Source organism: Balearica regulorum, chromosome 5, assembly GCF_011004875.1.
Source record: "Balearica regulorum gibbericeps isolate bBalReg1 chromosome 5, bBalReg1.pri, whole genome shotgun sequence".
Taxonomy (NCBI): domain Eukaryota; kingdom Metazoa; phylum Chordata; class Aves; order Gruiformes; family Gruidae; genus Balearica; species Balearica regulorum.
In genome coordinates this window covers 26,422,871-26,438,095 of record NC_046188.1, presented here as the reverse complement: position 1 = coordinate 26,438,095, position 15,225 = coordinate 26,422,871, and the positions used below count along the sequence as shown (strand labels likewise).

At 55.1% G+C, this 15,225-nt stretch overlaps 3 protein-coding genes across 6 annotated transcripts in view; 2 read left to right on the top strand and 1 right to left on the bottom strand.

Annotated features, from left to right (window-relative positions):
• Positions 1–6,515, top strand: part of NPC2 (NPC intracellular cholesterol transporter 2) — a 215,457-nt gene extending 208,942 nt beyond the window's left edge. For 2 of the 3 annotated variants that reach the window (XM_075753924.1, XM_075753925.1), the window contains exons 2-5: positions 4,371–4,457; positions 4,557–4,664; positions 4,932–5,104; positions 5,738–6,515. In XM_075753924.1, the coding sequence (XP_075610039.1) occupies positions 4,379–4,457; positions 4,557–4,664; positions 4,932–5,104; positions 5,738–5,824 (447 nt within the window). In that variant the 5' untranslated portion in view covers positions 4,371–4,378 and the 3' untranslated portion in view covers positions 5,825–6,515. Of the gene's footprint in view, positions 1–4,305; positions 4,458–4,556; positions 4,665–4,931; positions 5,105–5,737 lie in introns of those variants that run through there. The other variant, XM_075753923.1, reaches the window with a different exon arrangement.
• Positions 1–15,225, top strand: part of FCF1 (FCF1 rRNA-processing protein) — a 290,016-nt gene that overhangs the window by 154,306 nt on the left and 120,485 nt on the right. The gene's annotated exons all lie outside the window — the stretch shown is intronic.
• Positions 7,209–15,225, bottom strand: part of LTBP2 (latent transforming growth factor beta binding protein 2) — a 76,417-nt gene continuing 68,400 nt past the window's right edge. For both annotated transcript variants that reach the window (XM_075753900.1, XM_075753902.1), the window contains exons 27-35: positions 14,790–14,933; positions 14,324–14,515; positions 14,126–14,206; positions 13,372–13,500; positions 12,988–13,128; positions 12,632–12,799; positions 11,821–12,096; positions 11,444–11,593; positions 7,209–8,108 (exon numbers count right to left, since the gene is read on the bottom strand). In XM_075753900.1, coding sequence (XP_075610015.1) covers positions 7,942–8,108; positions 11,444–11,593; positions 11,821–12,096; positions 12,632–12,799; positions 12,988–13,128; positions 13,372–13,500; positions 14,126–14,206; positions 14,324–14,515; positions 14,790–14,933 — 1,448 coding nt within the window. In that variant the 3' untranslated portion in view covers positions 7,209–7,941. The remainder of the gene's footprint in view (positions 8,109–11,443; positions 11,594–11,820; positions 12,097–12,631; positions 12,800–12,987; positions 13,129–13,371; positions 13,501–14,125; positions 14,207–14,323; positions 14,516–14,789; positions 14,934–15,225) is intronic.

Genomic DNA, 15,225 nt, shown 5'->3' with positions numbered 1-15,225 from the left:
TGCCATGGCGCCCGCCGAGGCGGAAGTGCCGAGCCGGCGGGCGTTGCTAGGTAACGCGCTGCTCGCCCCACCGGGCCGGGGATATCTCCGCCGTGCGGTGCGGTGTGTCCCTGGAGGCAGCGTCCCTCCGCGGGCAGAGCTGGGCTGCTGGCTCCGTAGAGCCAGCAAAGCTGCTGGAGCTTTGCACAAAAGCCCGAAGCCGCTTTTTGTCCTTGGGAGTGTTTGCTTCCACAAGTGGCGATGCTCACGGGTGGAAATAAACAGCAATAAAGCAACAGAGAGTGATAAAATAAATAACCCGGCGCTCTCCAGTAGAGCGTGTTTACTGTGGAATTAGCTGTGAGGGTTGTTTATTCTGAGCAGTACCCAGGGACCCTAAGAGGGATCAAGATGCTGTCACAGGGGGGTTGGGCGAGCAAAGGGGCAAACACGGGGCCTGGGCTGAAGGGGTTTAGGGCTTCTCCCTAGTCCTGGCTTTTCTGCTTCATTCCCCTTGTGGGGCCTACGACACCAGGCAGGCCCAGCGGCTGCCCCTATAGCTTCCCCGGGGCACATTCCCCTCCATGTTTTAACCTCTTGATCATCTGGCATGTGACAGCCATCTGGCTGGTCACTCAGACGCACCCGGGGTTAAAAGAGTCGTAATCTCTTTCTTCATCGTGTTTCTGGGGGAGGAATCCAGTTCCTCACCTCCGGCCAGGCTTGCAGAGAGTCACAGAGTCGGATGGCGGAGGAAAACCAGTCATCCCAGCGGGAGGGGGTGATTTACCATCAGGGGACCTCGGGACCCTGTGATGGTTTGCTTTCTCACCATTCCACTCCAAGCAAGGGGATGCTTTTGCGACCACGTGCTTTTGCTTATTTGTCCCACCCCGAGCATGTAAATAAAGACTGGTTTGAGCTGCTTACTTTTGCTTGCTCTTAGCTTAACTTTAACAATGTTAGGATAAAGCCAGGAAAGTATCACAGGCAGGGTCCCAGGGGGGCTGGTATTAATGCAGGTACCTGCAATGGTTGATGAATGCTCAATCAGGCATACACGAACACTTAATGTTTAAAAAAAAAAAAAAAGAAATATTGGGGTGTTTCTCCAGTTATTATCAATGTGGTGTCCCAAAAGCAGATGACTTTGGAGGAGCAAATCAAGAACTCCTGGGAGGAAAAGGCAGAGGATGGCCATGGCTGCTTTCCATATCGCACCGGCTTTCCTGCTCTCTCCTGCGGGGTGTATTAGACCTATCCCACCGCATTTCCCCATGCTGTGACTGCATTCACTGTGAACACTGCTTGGAGGATGGATATAGCCCCCAAAACCAGACACTCTTTCTAATTGCCTTCATTTTTACCAGTGTTAAGTGTCAGAAGTGTTACAAGTACCTTCAAGGTGCCTTAGGGTTGTTGCTCAGATGGTTATTGCAAGATGAAAGAATGAGAAAGAAGTCAGCTGGCCTCACTCAGACTTAATTTAATCTAATTAATAATCCACTAGGGTGAGGAGTCACTCAGGTGTTGGGGGGTGATTTTTTTGAGCAGTTAAGAGAGGTGGGTGTAACTATGGAGAACAGCTATTTCTTTGTACCTCTTCCTAGCTGTGTTTTTCCTTCTGCTAGCTATGTGGTATGGTGGTGTTTTTCTCTCATCCAGAGTTACAGTCTAGGTTTTCTTCCTTCCTTGGCTGTGATTTTGCTGGTCAGCTTGTTCCTGATAGCTTGATGTAATCTGGTTTTAGGTTTGGTTGTGTTTTGTTTTCCCCTTCTTGTTCTTGTCTGTGGTATCTGGGTTTGGGGAGTTCTTTTAGCTCTTTTTAAGTGCACTGTATTGAAGAGATTTGACTGAATTCTCTAGATATCTTGCTCTATTCTCCTCTGCAATGTGTATGCTTAAATCATCTTTTATCTGTTTTGGTGGAAAACTGAACATGTTTCAGTGATTCAGAAACTGGTGATAATAAAATCTCTGGTGTGGTGTTGAACATGAGTGGCTTGTGGTACATTTTGGTGTGAATTCTGATGATCTGTAGCAAAAGGAGCATGTTCTAGTTGAAAACAGTAAAATTGATTAGTCCCTGTGTGTGGATTTTCTTGAGAATCTGCATTCTGTGTTCACTGCTGCTGTAGTGCCTGCAGGTGTATCTGTTTATGGAGCTGTGCTGTGACAGGGATTTGCACTTATTGGGTGTAGCTAGCTCATAAAGTGGAACTGTAGACTTTTTCCTCATGTAATAGAGTTAGTTGGATTACAGAAATGAAGAACTTGAGTATCAGTCTTGCTGGAAAGAATTTATCTGTTAGCTTTTCTCCTGGTGTTTCTGCATCTTAGCACACACTTCCCTGATGTTGGTAATCTGGGAGGAGCCCTGTCTGTAAAATAATGAGACCAGCATAAAGTTGAATTGAGTCTTTCTGAAGTATTTTGGTGAAATGTTGTGGTCCAAGGTGACCTGGAGGCTCACATCTTGTATCATATGTTGAAAGGGGCATGTTCCTAAAAGTAAGGTCGGTCAGGCTGATGATGGTTATGCTGCCCTGGGGAATTTCAGCTTTCGTGCTGTTATTGCAAAACTGGTATGATGGTAATATGCGATACTAGCTAAAAACCTTGGGCAGAAGGTTTCTGCTGCTTTCTTGAGTAAAGGCCTTGGCTGTAGTTTTACAAACTTATGCTTATTGGGCTTTTTATTAATCCAGTGTTGGGGGTGAATAGACATGTTAATTCTGATGCTAGATTCAAGAATTTTTAGTTCAAAGCCTTTGAAATACACATAGACATGTATGTATGTAGTCACTGCCACTGTGCAAAAGCATCTGCAAAGCGAAGCCATCTGGCGAGCCGTTTCATGGGGAGGCATCCCAATTTAGTGTACTGTGGAACTCGCTCCTGAGCGTGACACTGCTTACTCTGTGAACATGCGACTGTAGTTTATGGTGTTGCTCTGACCTGACCACACTTGTGTTCCCAGTGGTCAGATAGGCAGCTTTGTTTACCATCTGTAAAACTTGAAGGATGGGGAGAAGGAAAGCCTTTCTAAGGGCATGAGTTCTTGTGTACAAGGAAAAGACTTTATGTGGATCAGTTATGAAGAGTGCTAGGTGGGCTTAAATATATGGCTTAGTCTCGGCAGGGTCTTTTGGGGTTGGTTGTTGGTTTGGGGTGTTCTTGGTTTGGTTTTGTGTTTTTTTTTATAGGGCTGCTGTAAGCAGGTCTACTTGCTTGAGGCCTCTGCAAACTGAATGCTTATTCAGAATCTTAAAATAAAAGCCCTGGTCTCCTTTCTGAAGGAAGGGATCCTCTCTTTTTTTTTATTTTTTTCTTGAAGAGCTTCAGTGCTCAGCAGAGAAATGCACGAGAGCAAGTCCTGCTCGGTCCTGCTAATGCTCCTGGGATTTCTGCCTGGGCGAAGCATGGGGGTTTCACCTCTGAGTCACTTGGCAGCGCAGCTGAAGCTGAGTAGGCAGACAGACACCTTACTGGGACAGAGGTCTGAAGGGGAGAAGCTGTGTCAGCTCTGCCGCGTTCCTACCAAATCAGCGCTCACGTGCCTTTATCTCTATTATGTTCCTGACATGACCCTGTTAGGGGTAATGCTTGCCACCATGCAAAATTGGTGAGAAGCTGTAAACTTTAGCTTGGGTCAAAGGCTTGCTGAAGTGTCTTAAACATCCTCTGGTTTGTCTCAGCATCCGTGGCACAAAGCTGGGAGTCTCCAGCGTTTCACAAATTAAGAGAAGCAAGACTAACTTGTATGTGCTGTGAAAGGCGGCAACCACAGCAACGACTTAGATGTAACCCTTGGCACTCGGGTTACGGAGACAGCTTTCGACATGCAGAATGCGAGGTTTTGTCTATTTTTCTCCCCTCTCACGATTGGCAGTGGAGGAACTTCCCAGCCCATCGCGCTGGCCCTGCCTGAGCGTGTCCCCCAGCCGCTGCCCTTTAGCGCTGAATGCACCGGGGCACCCCAGGAGTGGGGATCCCCAGTAGCAGTGCTACTAGAGAGGGCGTCTGTCTGTCCAAGCGCTGTAGTTCCAGCCCGCCTCGTCCTGTCCCCTCCTGTACCGGAGGAGTCACGGCGGTGTATCCGCTGCCCTTTTCCAGGCTGCCCCCTGCCCTCGGCCGCTGCTCCGCTCCCCGCCCCGGGGGCAGCAGGGGAGCGCGGTCCAGCCTCAGCCGGCTCTGAGGACACCCCCGGCAGGTGCAATACAGCAGCCCCCCCACCCCCGTCCCGGTACGACGGACGGGGCTGCCCCAGCGGAGCCCCCGCCCCCGGCCCGGCCCCGCGGGCGGGGCGCGCCCCAGCTGACCGGCGGGCGGGGCCGCCGCGCTCATGTGACGCCGCGGAGCCGCTGCCGCCGCCGCCGCCGTTGGAGCTCCCGCCGCCATGGTGCTGTGCCCGCTCGCTTTGCTCCTGGCGCTGGGCGCCACCGTCCTGGCCGAGCCCCTCCGCTTCGTCGACTGCGGTAAGGGGCTCGGGGCGGTGGGGAGAGGGTACGGGGATGCGGGGGGGGGGGTGTGTCACCGTGCGGAGAAGGCCCGGTAATCCCGGCTGTTTCTTACAGGTTCCAAAGACGGCAGCATCCAAGAGGTGAACGTGAGCCCCTGCCCCACGCAGCCCTGTCTGCTCCATAAGGGAACATCCTACAGCATCAACGTCACCTTTGCCAGCAGTAAGCATCGCTTCCCCAGCTGGAGTGCCTGGGGGTGGGGGGGGTGCGGGTGGGCAGGGGGGGAGGTGATCACCTCTGTGTCCCACTGCTTGGAGAGGAGTGGGGAGGGGTGGCTGGAGAGGGGTCTGGGTGGGAAGAAGTGGCTGGGGAGGAAGAGCATCCCTTAGTTGTGTTCTTGTAGCCTCCAGGGTATGCAGAGGGGAGGGCGTAAGGTAGAAACGTGTTCCCTGCTTTGGTGTCATGCTCATGCTTCTCCGTATTCTGCAGAGATCGAGAGCCAGGGCAGCAAAGCGAGGGTGTACGGTGAGATGCTGCATGTGGACATACCCTTTCCCATTCCTGAGCCTGATGGATGCAAGTCTGGAATCCAGTGCCCCATTCAGAAGGGCCATTCCTACAGCTACCTGAATAAACTCCCTGTGAAGAGCGAGTACCCCAGTGTAAGTAAGCGGGCAGCTAGTCTGCTCCTCAGAGCTACCCATCCTTCCTGGGGCAGTCCCACCACCTGCCTTTAAGGAAGGACACCTTGTCCTGTGTTGGTGGGGAAAAGCTTAGAAGACTCCTTGGACTATCTGGTGGCACTTCTACTGTGAGTGTGACTCTCATTTCAAGTTCTCACTTTGGGACAGACCCAGCAGAGGAAGCAGCCTGCCTCCAGCTGATGAGAAGTGCCTTCAGCTGCCCAAGTATCCTCCTGTACTATGCCTCCCTGCAGAGCCTGCTGCATTCAGCCAAATGCTTCCAAACTGGGGGTGCTCAGATCCAAAGTGCAGTTCAGCTGGGAGGTTGCAGGGTGTTTCCATTCTTTCCTTACTCAGAGTGGAGATCTGAGTGCAGTGTGTGGAGGTCTCTTGCATCACGTAACAGAACCCTCCATCCATCCATGTAAGATACTCCAGCAGTCACTGCATGAGCGTAGCCCACCTACTGCAGTGGGGCAATGTCCCACCTCAGTCCTCTTTGTGCAGAGCTCCCAGGACCTCTTTGCACCGCACAAGTGATAGCTCCTCTCTGTGTCCTTGCTTTAAGGTTTCCTGAACACTCTCATTTCCCTCTGCTCTTCTCTCTTTCAGATTAAACTGATTGTGAAGTGGGAGCTGGTGGATGACCAGGACCAGATGTTGTTCTGCTGGAAGATACCAGTACAGATCACCAGCTGAGGAGTCCTGCCATTAGTAGGGCTTGGGGAGGGGAAAAACAGAAGAGAACACAGGCCAAATTCTTTTTATATAATAAGCATTTCTTACTGCTTTCTTCAGCCTCTGAGCAGCGAGTACTGCATTCCTGCAAGGTCAGCCATGGGCAGAGGGCTCTTGCCCTGTCTAGAGCCCCCCAGGGTGTTCTCACAGCAGCTCAAGGGGGAGCGGTGTCTGCTGTAGGAGTGACTGAGCATCATCCTCCACCCGCTTTGCAGAGGCACTTTAGTTGTTTGAAATAGAGCTGTCTGTCCTTGCAAAGGAATTTCTCTGTGACGAACCTGGTTAGTATTTGAGCTGCTACCTGGTAACCCTTCAGTGCCTCTTCTAGAATGCCAGCTGCATCCACCCTCCTGCACTTCTGCTCTGTCGTGACCAGGCTGCCCCTGGGATCTGCGTTTGCCATCCATGCAGCTGAAGGAGAAGCGATTTCCTGAGCTGACAGCCTGCTCTGTCCTGGGCCCCTGCTCAAGCCAGCAGGACTGCAGCTGAGAAACTTCCTTTTTGTGGATGCAAAGCTAAATGGCGTTCAACATCTCTGCAGGGATGATTCTTTCTCTAACCAATTGTTTGCACTACTACTAACTTGGAGCTGCTGGGAGCTCCTGAATCTCTTTTTATAACTTTTCTTTTAATAAAGGCTAGACAAAATCTGCTTGTATTGTCTTCTGTGAGTGGAGAGGAACAGGAGGAAAAACAGAGAGGCTGAGCATCTGCTAGTTGGGGTTGGGCTGGTCTTATTTCTCAGCTGAAGGCATGGGTGGAGGTGGTATGCTGGCCTGAGCGTGGGTGAACTGTGAGCAGCCAGGCATCTCTGCTGCTGGCTGCCAGGGAGTGCAGCTGGCAGTGTCTGCCTGTGCTCCTGCCTTGCTTGTCCTGGGCTGGCCTGAAATTGTGCAAAGGCTCCCTGAGGAGGTGGTGGTGTAGCATGGCCTTGCTTGCTGCAGCACAGGTAATGGCCTTTCTAGTGGGGGCTCTGGGGCTGGAAAAGCAGCTTCCAGACCTGCCCAAAGGCTCTTGCCAAATGCAGAAGCCTATGTGCTCTCACAGTTAAACTGCAGCTTGCTCATGTGTGAACAAGGCAGGTTGTAAGAGGCTGTAACCACTGTGCTGTCTGTGGGGACTGGAGGTGACTCCTGTGACTAGCACTGGGCTGGGGAGATAAGCAAGTATTCGGCCTGGCAAGGATGTCTGCTCTGGCTCAGGAGCAGGAGGAGGCTGGGTGCCAGCATGTGAGGGGTAAAAATTGGCTTATGAGAGTGGGGGGGCCTTGCCAGGCTGAATTTACAAGGAGGATGTGGCTCTGGTACCCCTTGGCAGAGGCAAGACAAGCACAGTTCTGACCAGCCCCAGTGTCTTGAGCCACAGGGGCCCAAAATAAATGTTTTATTTAACAACATGAGAGAAGTTTCCAGCAGACTTGGTTAAAAAAAAAAAGTCACCAACAACTTTACAGAAAGGAAGCTGGACCTGCCCCCCCCCCCCCCCCCCCAGCCAGCTAGTGCTGGCATGAAGGCGAAGTGTGGGGCTAAGGGATGTGCCAGGGCTGGCTGCAGGGAGAGCTGGCCCTGGGGCTCCTCCGGCCTTTTCCCCATGCCCCAAGGTTAGACAGCAGCTTTAGAAAGCTGCGGTTGACCACCCCTCAAAGCTCTGGCCAGGGGGCTGGATGCTTCATGAGGAATGGGGCCAGCACCTGTGGTGTGGGTGAGGCTAGTTGCTAGGTCAGTGCAGCAGTGACGGGGAGGTGAACCCCCTTTCTCGGAAGGGCAAGGGGAGGAGGCACGGCGGGGGAAGGCGTCCCGTGAGCCTCCACAGCATGGGGTGATGTGATGGGTGCTGGGGGCCAGGATGGGCTCTGCTGTGGCAGGAGCAGGGGCTGGCTGGGCGGAGGGGGGTGCAGAGGCTGGGAGCTCAGCCCTGGCCTGCAGAGAGAGGTGGCAGGGAAGTTGTGCGCTTCAGAGGGGAAGGAGGAAGAGCCTCGAATTACCCACAGCCCTGGGGGGCCTTTCTCTGTGCTCCCGGGTCCTGGGTGCCAGAGTCACGTGCTGGAGGGGAGCACCCTCACCCCTGCTTCCCTAGAGCTACACTGCTGCTGGGCTCTGGGCTGTCTGGGGCACACAGTGGTGGGACCGGGCCAGGGCCACATAGCCCGGCGAGCAGTGGCAGCGGTAGGAGCCCTCCGTGTTCTCACAGGTGCCGCCTCGGCACAGGGGCTCAGGGCTGCCGACCTCCTCGCACTCGTTGATGTCTGCAAGGAGAGGACAGGGGTGAGCTGGTGGCGCAGCGAGCAGTCCCAGCCCGCAGCCAACATCTCCCTGTTCTCCTGCCACCCACCCAGCCCTTCCCCACAGATGCCCCATGCCCTCCACCCCCCAGCACCTCCAGGATGCCCACTGGGACCCCCCCCCCCCCAGCCTCCCACGCTCCTCAGCGCATCCACAGATCCCTCTCAGTCCCCGAGGGTGATATCCCCAGCATTTGGCATTCCCCAGCAGAGGAGGGAGCCCCTCCCCCTGCCAGCAATGCACACCAGATAAGGCCTCCCCCCCCTTGCTTTGCAGCTGATGACACCCCCCGGGTTAGCACCTTCCTGCTATTGAGTTGTGCTAGCTAAGATCTCAGAGAAAGGCATGTCCAGCCTTGGAAAACGCCCTTTCCTCATCTGACAAGGCCGAGGAGGCAGATGATGGTGGCCCTGAGAGGCCGATTATCACCTCCAGGACCAGAACACAGAGGGACCTCGTGCTGTGCAAACAAGGGCTTGTTTTATTAACCCGCAAACTGTGCCAAAGGGCTCATTCGGCCGGCTCACCGCTGGGCTAGAGCGTGCATGCAAGTTTTACAGCAGCTGCCCCGCTGCAACGGGTCTGCTCTGCTAAATGCACTTCCCTGGACACCCTGCCTGAGCTACCCCAATTTGTGGTGGGATCACCAGTTGGGCAGAGCATCCTGTGCATGCCAGAGCCCTTGTTTGCAACCACAGGACCTCCAGAGCCCAAATCCTCACCTGCCAAGACAGGTCTGAGCCCTCTGACCACAAACCCCAGCCTCACCCCCTGCACATCACCAGGGAGTGGGAGTGGGGAGCAGCTGATGGGTTTGGCTGGCCACCCAAGGGAGAGCAAAGGCCCCGGCAGTGACCGATGGACCCCAGGAGGACTGAAGAGCTCTCCCACCCCAGGGACCTCGGGTTATCCCTGGCACAGGTGGAAGGGGCCATCTGGCAAGGAAAGGGAAGTGCAACCCCAGGGAGGGAAGCTGAAAGCAAAACCTCCAGGTCCAGTGGGAGGAAGCACAGCAGTCATGGGGAAAAGGAGAGGGGAAACGTGAGATGGAAGAGCTTGGGGAACAAGGCAGCCTTCGTAACGCAGCCAAAGCAATGGCTGAATGGGCACCGTGGACTTGGGCTAACCCTCAGGACCAGAACATCACCATGGATGGGATGGACTTGCTCAGAAGCCCGAGGAGGCAGCACTTCAAGGGAGAGCAGTCCCCAGAGGCACTCCACAGGCTGGGAAGCAGGTGGAGGCAGCCTCATTGGGGGCTCCAGGGAAAGGTAAAAGGGGGAAGAGCAGGCAGGCTGGGCTGGCTGTGGACCACCAAATTGGGAGGAGGAGTAAACCAAGGGTACTTTAGCCCAGAAACACCTAAAAGCCAGAAGCAGTACAGTAGCACTAGCAGTGTCCACCAAGCCTTGGAGCCTGCCTACTCAGGCAGGGGTGGGGGCAGGAAGCCCATCCTGCAGGGCAAGGGCAAGCTGTCCCCAACGGGAGGTGAGAGGGGAAGCACTGCAGCAGCTGCAGGAGTACTCTAAAGGCCTGAAGTCAGCAAGGTGAAAACATGGGGATGAATAAGCACCACGCAGGAGAACTGAAGGGGAGAAAAAAAAAAGAGACTGGCTCCAGTATAAAATGAGTGTTAGTTAGGCCAGGACACGAAAAGCAACAAGCAAAGGCTCCATAAATACGTTAGCAGGAAACAATGGGGAATGTCAGTCTGGTCCTTATCGGCAGAGGAAACAAAAGCCAGCCAACGCCGAGTTGGCTGGAGCAGCTAACATGGGCTTTGTTCCAGCCATCACAAAAATGCTGGTGGTGACTGGATAGAGTGCGGACCATGTTTGAAATATTTAAATGACGGTGCAGGAGCACAGGGAGGGAAAGGCCATACTGTGATGGAGAGGTTCAACAATCAGATAGATAAAGCTAAAGGCCTGCTGCGACTCATCTTCAAATACTTAATGCTCCTGCAGTCCCTGAAAAGTGGGCAGTTCTCTCTGAGATGGAGGATAAAGGAAGTCTCAGTGATCCAAGGAAGGGTAAATCTGGTAACTATCTTCAAAAACAGAGAAGGGAGAATCCAGAATTACAGACTGCTCACCACCAGTCCCTTAAGCAGAACAGGTTTGTGAGTGATTAGGTCATAACCCTCCAAAGGATATCAAGGGTCATTAAATAGTTGGTGGAGATCTGTTAAGGCCTGATTACGTTAAGCCAATCTGGTTCCCTACCCTGACCTGATAACTGGTCTGTCAGATAAGGGAGAAGCAGTGGATATGATGTGCCTTGGCCATGGTGAGGATTTCAACACGCTCTCACATGACACACTCGAACGGACTGAGAAAATACAGTCTAGGTGAAACTGCAGCAATTGCACAATGGGCTGCAAAGCTGCACTCCAAAGATAATTAGCAATACCTACCTGTTACAATAAAAGCCATTTAAAGCATAGCCTGCAGGCGTCTGTCCTGACCCCTACTCCATCCAAATGTTGTCATTAAGGTGGATGAAGGAAGACTCCCCATGCTTATAAAATGTATGTGTGTGATGCCAGGCTGCAAGCACTTTGCAGGGTTCAGACTCATTCTGATCATGCAGAGAAGCGGTCCAAAATCAACCAGACAAAATTCACTGAAGGCAAAGCACTGTGGCCAAGGAAAGGGAAACAGAGTGCACAAATGCAGAAAGGGGAGTAGCAGTTCAGGCAGCTGTTCTGCCCAGCAGCATTTGGGGAGGCAAACACCACAGGTTCTGTATGAAGAAGCTGCATGATCGTGTCGTGCAATAAGGATGCTGGGAGCTGGAGTAAGTGCTGTGCCTAAGGAAAAAGAGGGTCTTCATCTGCTCTGTTGAGTGCCTGGGCCCTCAGCTGGCTTGGGGCACTGTGCAAAGGATGGAGCCGTGGCATAGGAATGTAGCAGAAATACAGAGAGAAGCTTTAGAGACCGTGTCTCATAGGGCAGGGTGGAAAGTGGGGAATTTCACCAAGGCAGTGGTGAATGTAGAGGAAAGTAAGTAGGAATAGAGTGACAGTGACCTGTGATGCACAAGAGTGTATGCAAAGAAGGGAGCGATCAGCTGCTCCCCGCGATGCCCTGAGGTGCCCCATTTCAGCTGCCAGCAGAAAGCGGCCGGCTGAACCTCCGGGACGGTCCTCCCAGCCCCGTGGGACGGAAGCACCAGGGAGAGTGGGGACTCCGCCGGCAGCTGTCCCGGCCAGCACCGCTAGAGAGCGGCAGCCGCCAAGCGATGCGGGGGCAGGGCTGCCCGCACAGCCCCCGGCCTGGCCCCGGCCGCCACTCACCCACGCAGGCCATGCGGGTCATGTCCAGCTGGAAGCCGTCAAAGCAGTCGCAGGTGTAGCCCTCCCGGACACGCACGCAGCGCCCGTTCTCACAGCCATTGAGGATCCCGCACTCCTCAGCCTGCAGCCCCTCGAAGCCCTCGTAGAGGCCTGGAAGGTGGCAAGGCGGTGTCAGAGCAGGGCCACCCTCCGTCCAGCCGCAGAGGGGACGTCGGACATGTGGCGAGACGGTGCTAGTGGGGCCGGGACTGACTCAGAGCAGCCAGGAGCTGAGCTTGTTCCAAGCCTGGAGCATCCTGGCCAGAGCGGGAGCTGCCAGGCAGTCCCCATGGACACAGGCTGGGTGGGAGGGCATCTCCCTGTCTCCCAGTACTCACCAGTTTGGCTGGGCAGGTAGCGGGGTGGGGACCGCCCTGAGCCATGGTGGAGAGGGCTGCCACGAAACTCGCTGTTGAGTTCCCTCCGAGGGAAACCAGCATCGGGGTTTCCATACTCAGACTCCAGGTAGTTGTAGTAGGGGCCCATATCTGGGCTGGGAAGGCCATAGTGGGGGTCTTCCAAGCCTGGTCCGTACTCATACCTAGGTCTTTCTCGGAGCTCAGCCCCTCTCTCACTGTCTTCACTGGCCCCATTACACAGGAAAGCAAAATCAGCTGCAAGTGGGGAGAGAAAAGGAAGTGTCAGTACAGCCTGGCTCAAGAGAGGTAGGTCTGCTATGGCCAGAGAGGGTGCATCCACACCGGGGCCAGGAGAGCCAGGCCTGTGTTCAATGGCCTCCAAAGCTGCAGCTCTGTAGTTTGCTGGTGGGACCTCATCTGCAAGAAGACCAGCTCCTGTCCAGGGCCAGCAAGTCCTCGAGCAGTGAGAACCCCAGTTCCCAGTATGCTCCCATCCTAGGCTGCCACCACCACACCTCACCTAAACTAAGCAGGAGCAGCGAGATGCACAGAGCAACTCTCCCCTTAAATACCTCGGACTCATTGCAAACCAGTTTCAGGTACCTCCTACCCTCTGGTGCCCTGAAGAAGTGGAGGGTTCACCCACTCCTTGGACTGGCTTTGGCAATTCAGACAACAAGAGGAGCCCTCGCTGCAGTCATACATGGCTGACCCTGCATGGCATGACCGGCAGCAGCCCAGCCCATCCCCACCTCTGCCAGGGGATGCTTGCCCACGCTGCCCCGCTCACCGGAGGACCTGTGCGGGCAGAGTGCGCAGTTCTGGCCCCAGGCTTCGCCGAGCCGGCAGCAGCACTCAGTGTACGTGGTTTGCTCGCCGTGCAGCAGGTCTTGGCAGATGTAGTCGGCGACAGTCTGCCAGCAGACGTCCAGGTGGATTTCATACTCCTCTGGGGCATCTGTGAGCAGCACGAGCAAAGGATGCCATGAAAGCCATTCAGAAAACCACCCACCTTGTCCTGAGAGGGACAACCCTGGCTGCACACTGTGCTGTTGCTGGCACCCCTCAGCCTGACACTGAGCCCCCACCTACTGCTCCCTCCCAGCCATGGGGTGAAGGTGCGCTGTGGCAGGGGTTCAGGCTCACCTGCCCGGCTAGAGAGGTTCACACACCGGTTGCCGGTGGCATCCAGCACAAGCGGGAGGCTGCAGAAGCAGTGGTAGGAGCCGTCCGTGTTCAGACACTCACCGTTGATGCAGTACACTTCATTTTGACACTCGTCCTGGTCTGCCCACACACAAGGACCAAGCAACATTTCAGGTTGGCAGACATGGGTAATGCGACCCTTTCCCTGCCCAAACAGGAACCCCCGGGACTCCTGCCACCTCCTTTTTGCCCAGGAGGGTCCTGGGAAGCCTGTCGCCCAGACCTGGCCCTGTAGTGTGGGTAGCAGGGACAACTCTGGGCGCAGCAGCACGGCTGTCCCTCTGTGCACAGCGGGGTGCCCACTGCTCTTTGAGGCCACCTTACCAACACACTCAAGCCGGCTGGAGTCATAGAAGTAGCCTGTATGGCAGAAGCACTTGTAGCCCGGCACCGTGTTCAAACACTGTCCATTGCGGCAGAACTCGGAGCCAAATATCTCACACTCGTCCATGTCTGAGAGAGGGATGGAGGGAGGGAGAGAGAGTGTCTCAGGGAGCAGAGCCGTGGAAGCAAGGCAGGCTGGGTGCTGCACCCGCAGAAAGCCGGCACAGCACCTTGGCCTGGATTACTGGCAGGTCCCTGAGCGAGCCCCCTGCCTCTCCCATGAGCCTCATGCCTGGGAGCAGGGGGGGAAGCACCCACAGGCAGAGCAGGAGGAGGGATGACTGGGAACAGGATACTTTCACAAATAGGAAATTCATGTGTGTTTTTGGAAGGTCAAGAACACAACCCCCTGCAGGTGAAGTGCCAAAGACTGAACCAGCCAGCCACTGGGAGATCGGTAACTCAAAGGATTGCATCTTACTGGACCCCATCCCTGGTTTGAAATGGGCATGGGAGATTTACACTAAGAAAGAATCACTGCCAGCAGTGAGGCAGGACTGGAGGAAGGGGCACTTCCAGCTCAGTGATACTGGCAATCTGGGATTTCTCTGGATGGAGGAAAGCAGCAGCAGGATGTTAGCATCCCCCACCACAGCCCCAAGGAGATATTTCTGTGGATGCATCTCCACGCAGGGCTTTGCACAGCGCCCTCCCTCTTCACCCTGGAAGAAATGAGAGAAAATGGTGCTAGTACCTGTGAAAGAGACTTTTCCTGAGAGCAGATCTTCCTGGGGAACATAGCCCTTCCCGAGAGGGCAGATCTCTTGGTACTCCACTGGCCAGGAGGCAGATGCCAAGGCGAGATGGGGAGAAAAGAAACAGCTTGTTAGTGCAGCCAGGGTGGAACTGGCGGGCAGAGCACTGGCCTGGTGTGGTGGGGCCACAGTCCTACCTGTGCCTGGGATGGGGCAGGGGTAAGTCTCACAGTTGTCACCCCAGGCTGCCCCCACAGTACAGCAGCACTCCTCCTTGGTGATATTCTTGGCCAGGACACTGTCACACAGGTGAACGTCGCTGATGTGGTAGTAGCACTGCTTGCGCTCTGCACTGTCAGAGAGGTGGGCTGCGTGTGTCTTGGGGCCCTCTAGAAGACAGCAGAGCAGGGACGGGATGGGGTCCTTGGCACCCCAACGCAGCATCCCACACCTAGGAGGTCCCAGAGCACACCCACCAGTGGCAGCATGACCTTCCCAGGTCCCCACTTTCAGGCTCCTCAGCTCTGTCCAGACAAAAGCTTGCCCATGCCTGCATGGGCTTGTACAGCCCTGGCAGCCCCTCAGCTTTATCTGACCCCAGCCAGGGCTACCATGCTCCTGCTCTAGCTGCCACCCATGCCTCTGTCCTCGCTGCCTACTCACCCATGGCTGCTCGGGGCTGGCACTGCCCTGCCTCTGTGTCATACTCCTCGTGGTCGCTGGGGCAGAGGCAAAGGAAGGATCCCTCCACGTTCTCGCAGAGTGCGGTCCCGCACACGGCAACCATCAGCTCGCACTCATTCACATCTGCAAAGCAAGGGGCGGCGGTGGCAGCTGGAGCCCTGCCTCTGCGTGGGCAGCCTGTGCATGATCTGCAGCATGGGGTCACCCTTCAGCAGGGAGACAGAAACTGCTAGGGATGAGCTGAGAGCTCTGCTCACACCATGGCTCGACACAAGCCTGGCAAGAGCTTCCTGCCCTGGTCTCAGTGGATTCAAGGAGCCTGAACTCCAGCTTACAGTGAGTCACTGGATCACAGGATCATCCAGGTTTGAAGGGACTGCTGAAGGTCTCTAGTCCAACTCCCTGCTCAAAGCAG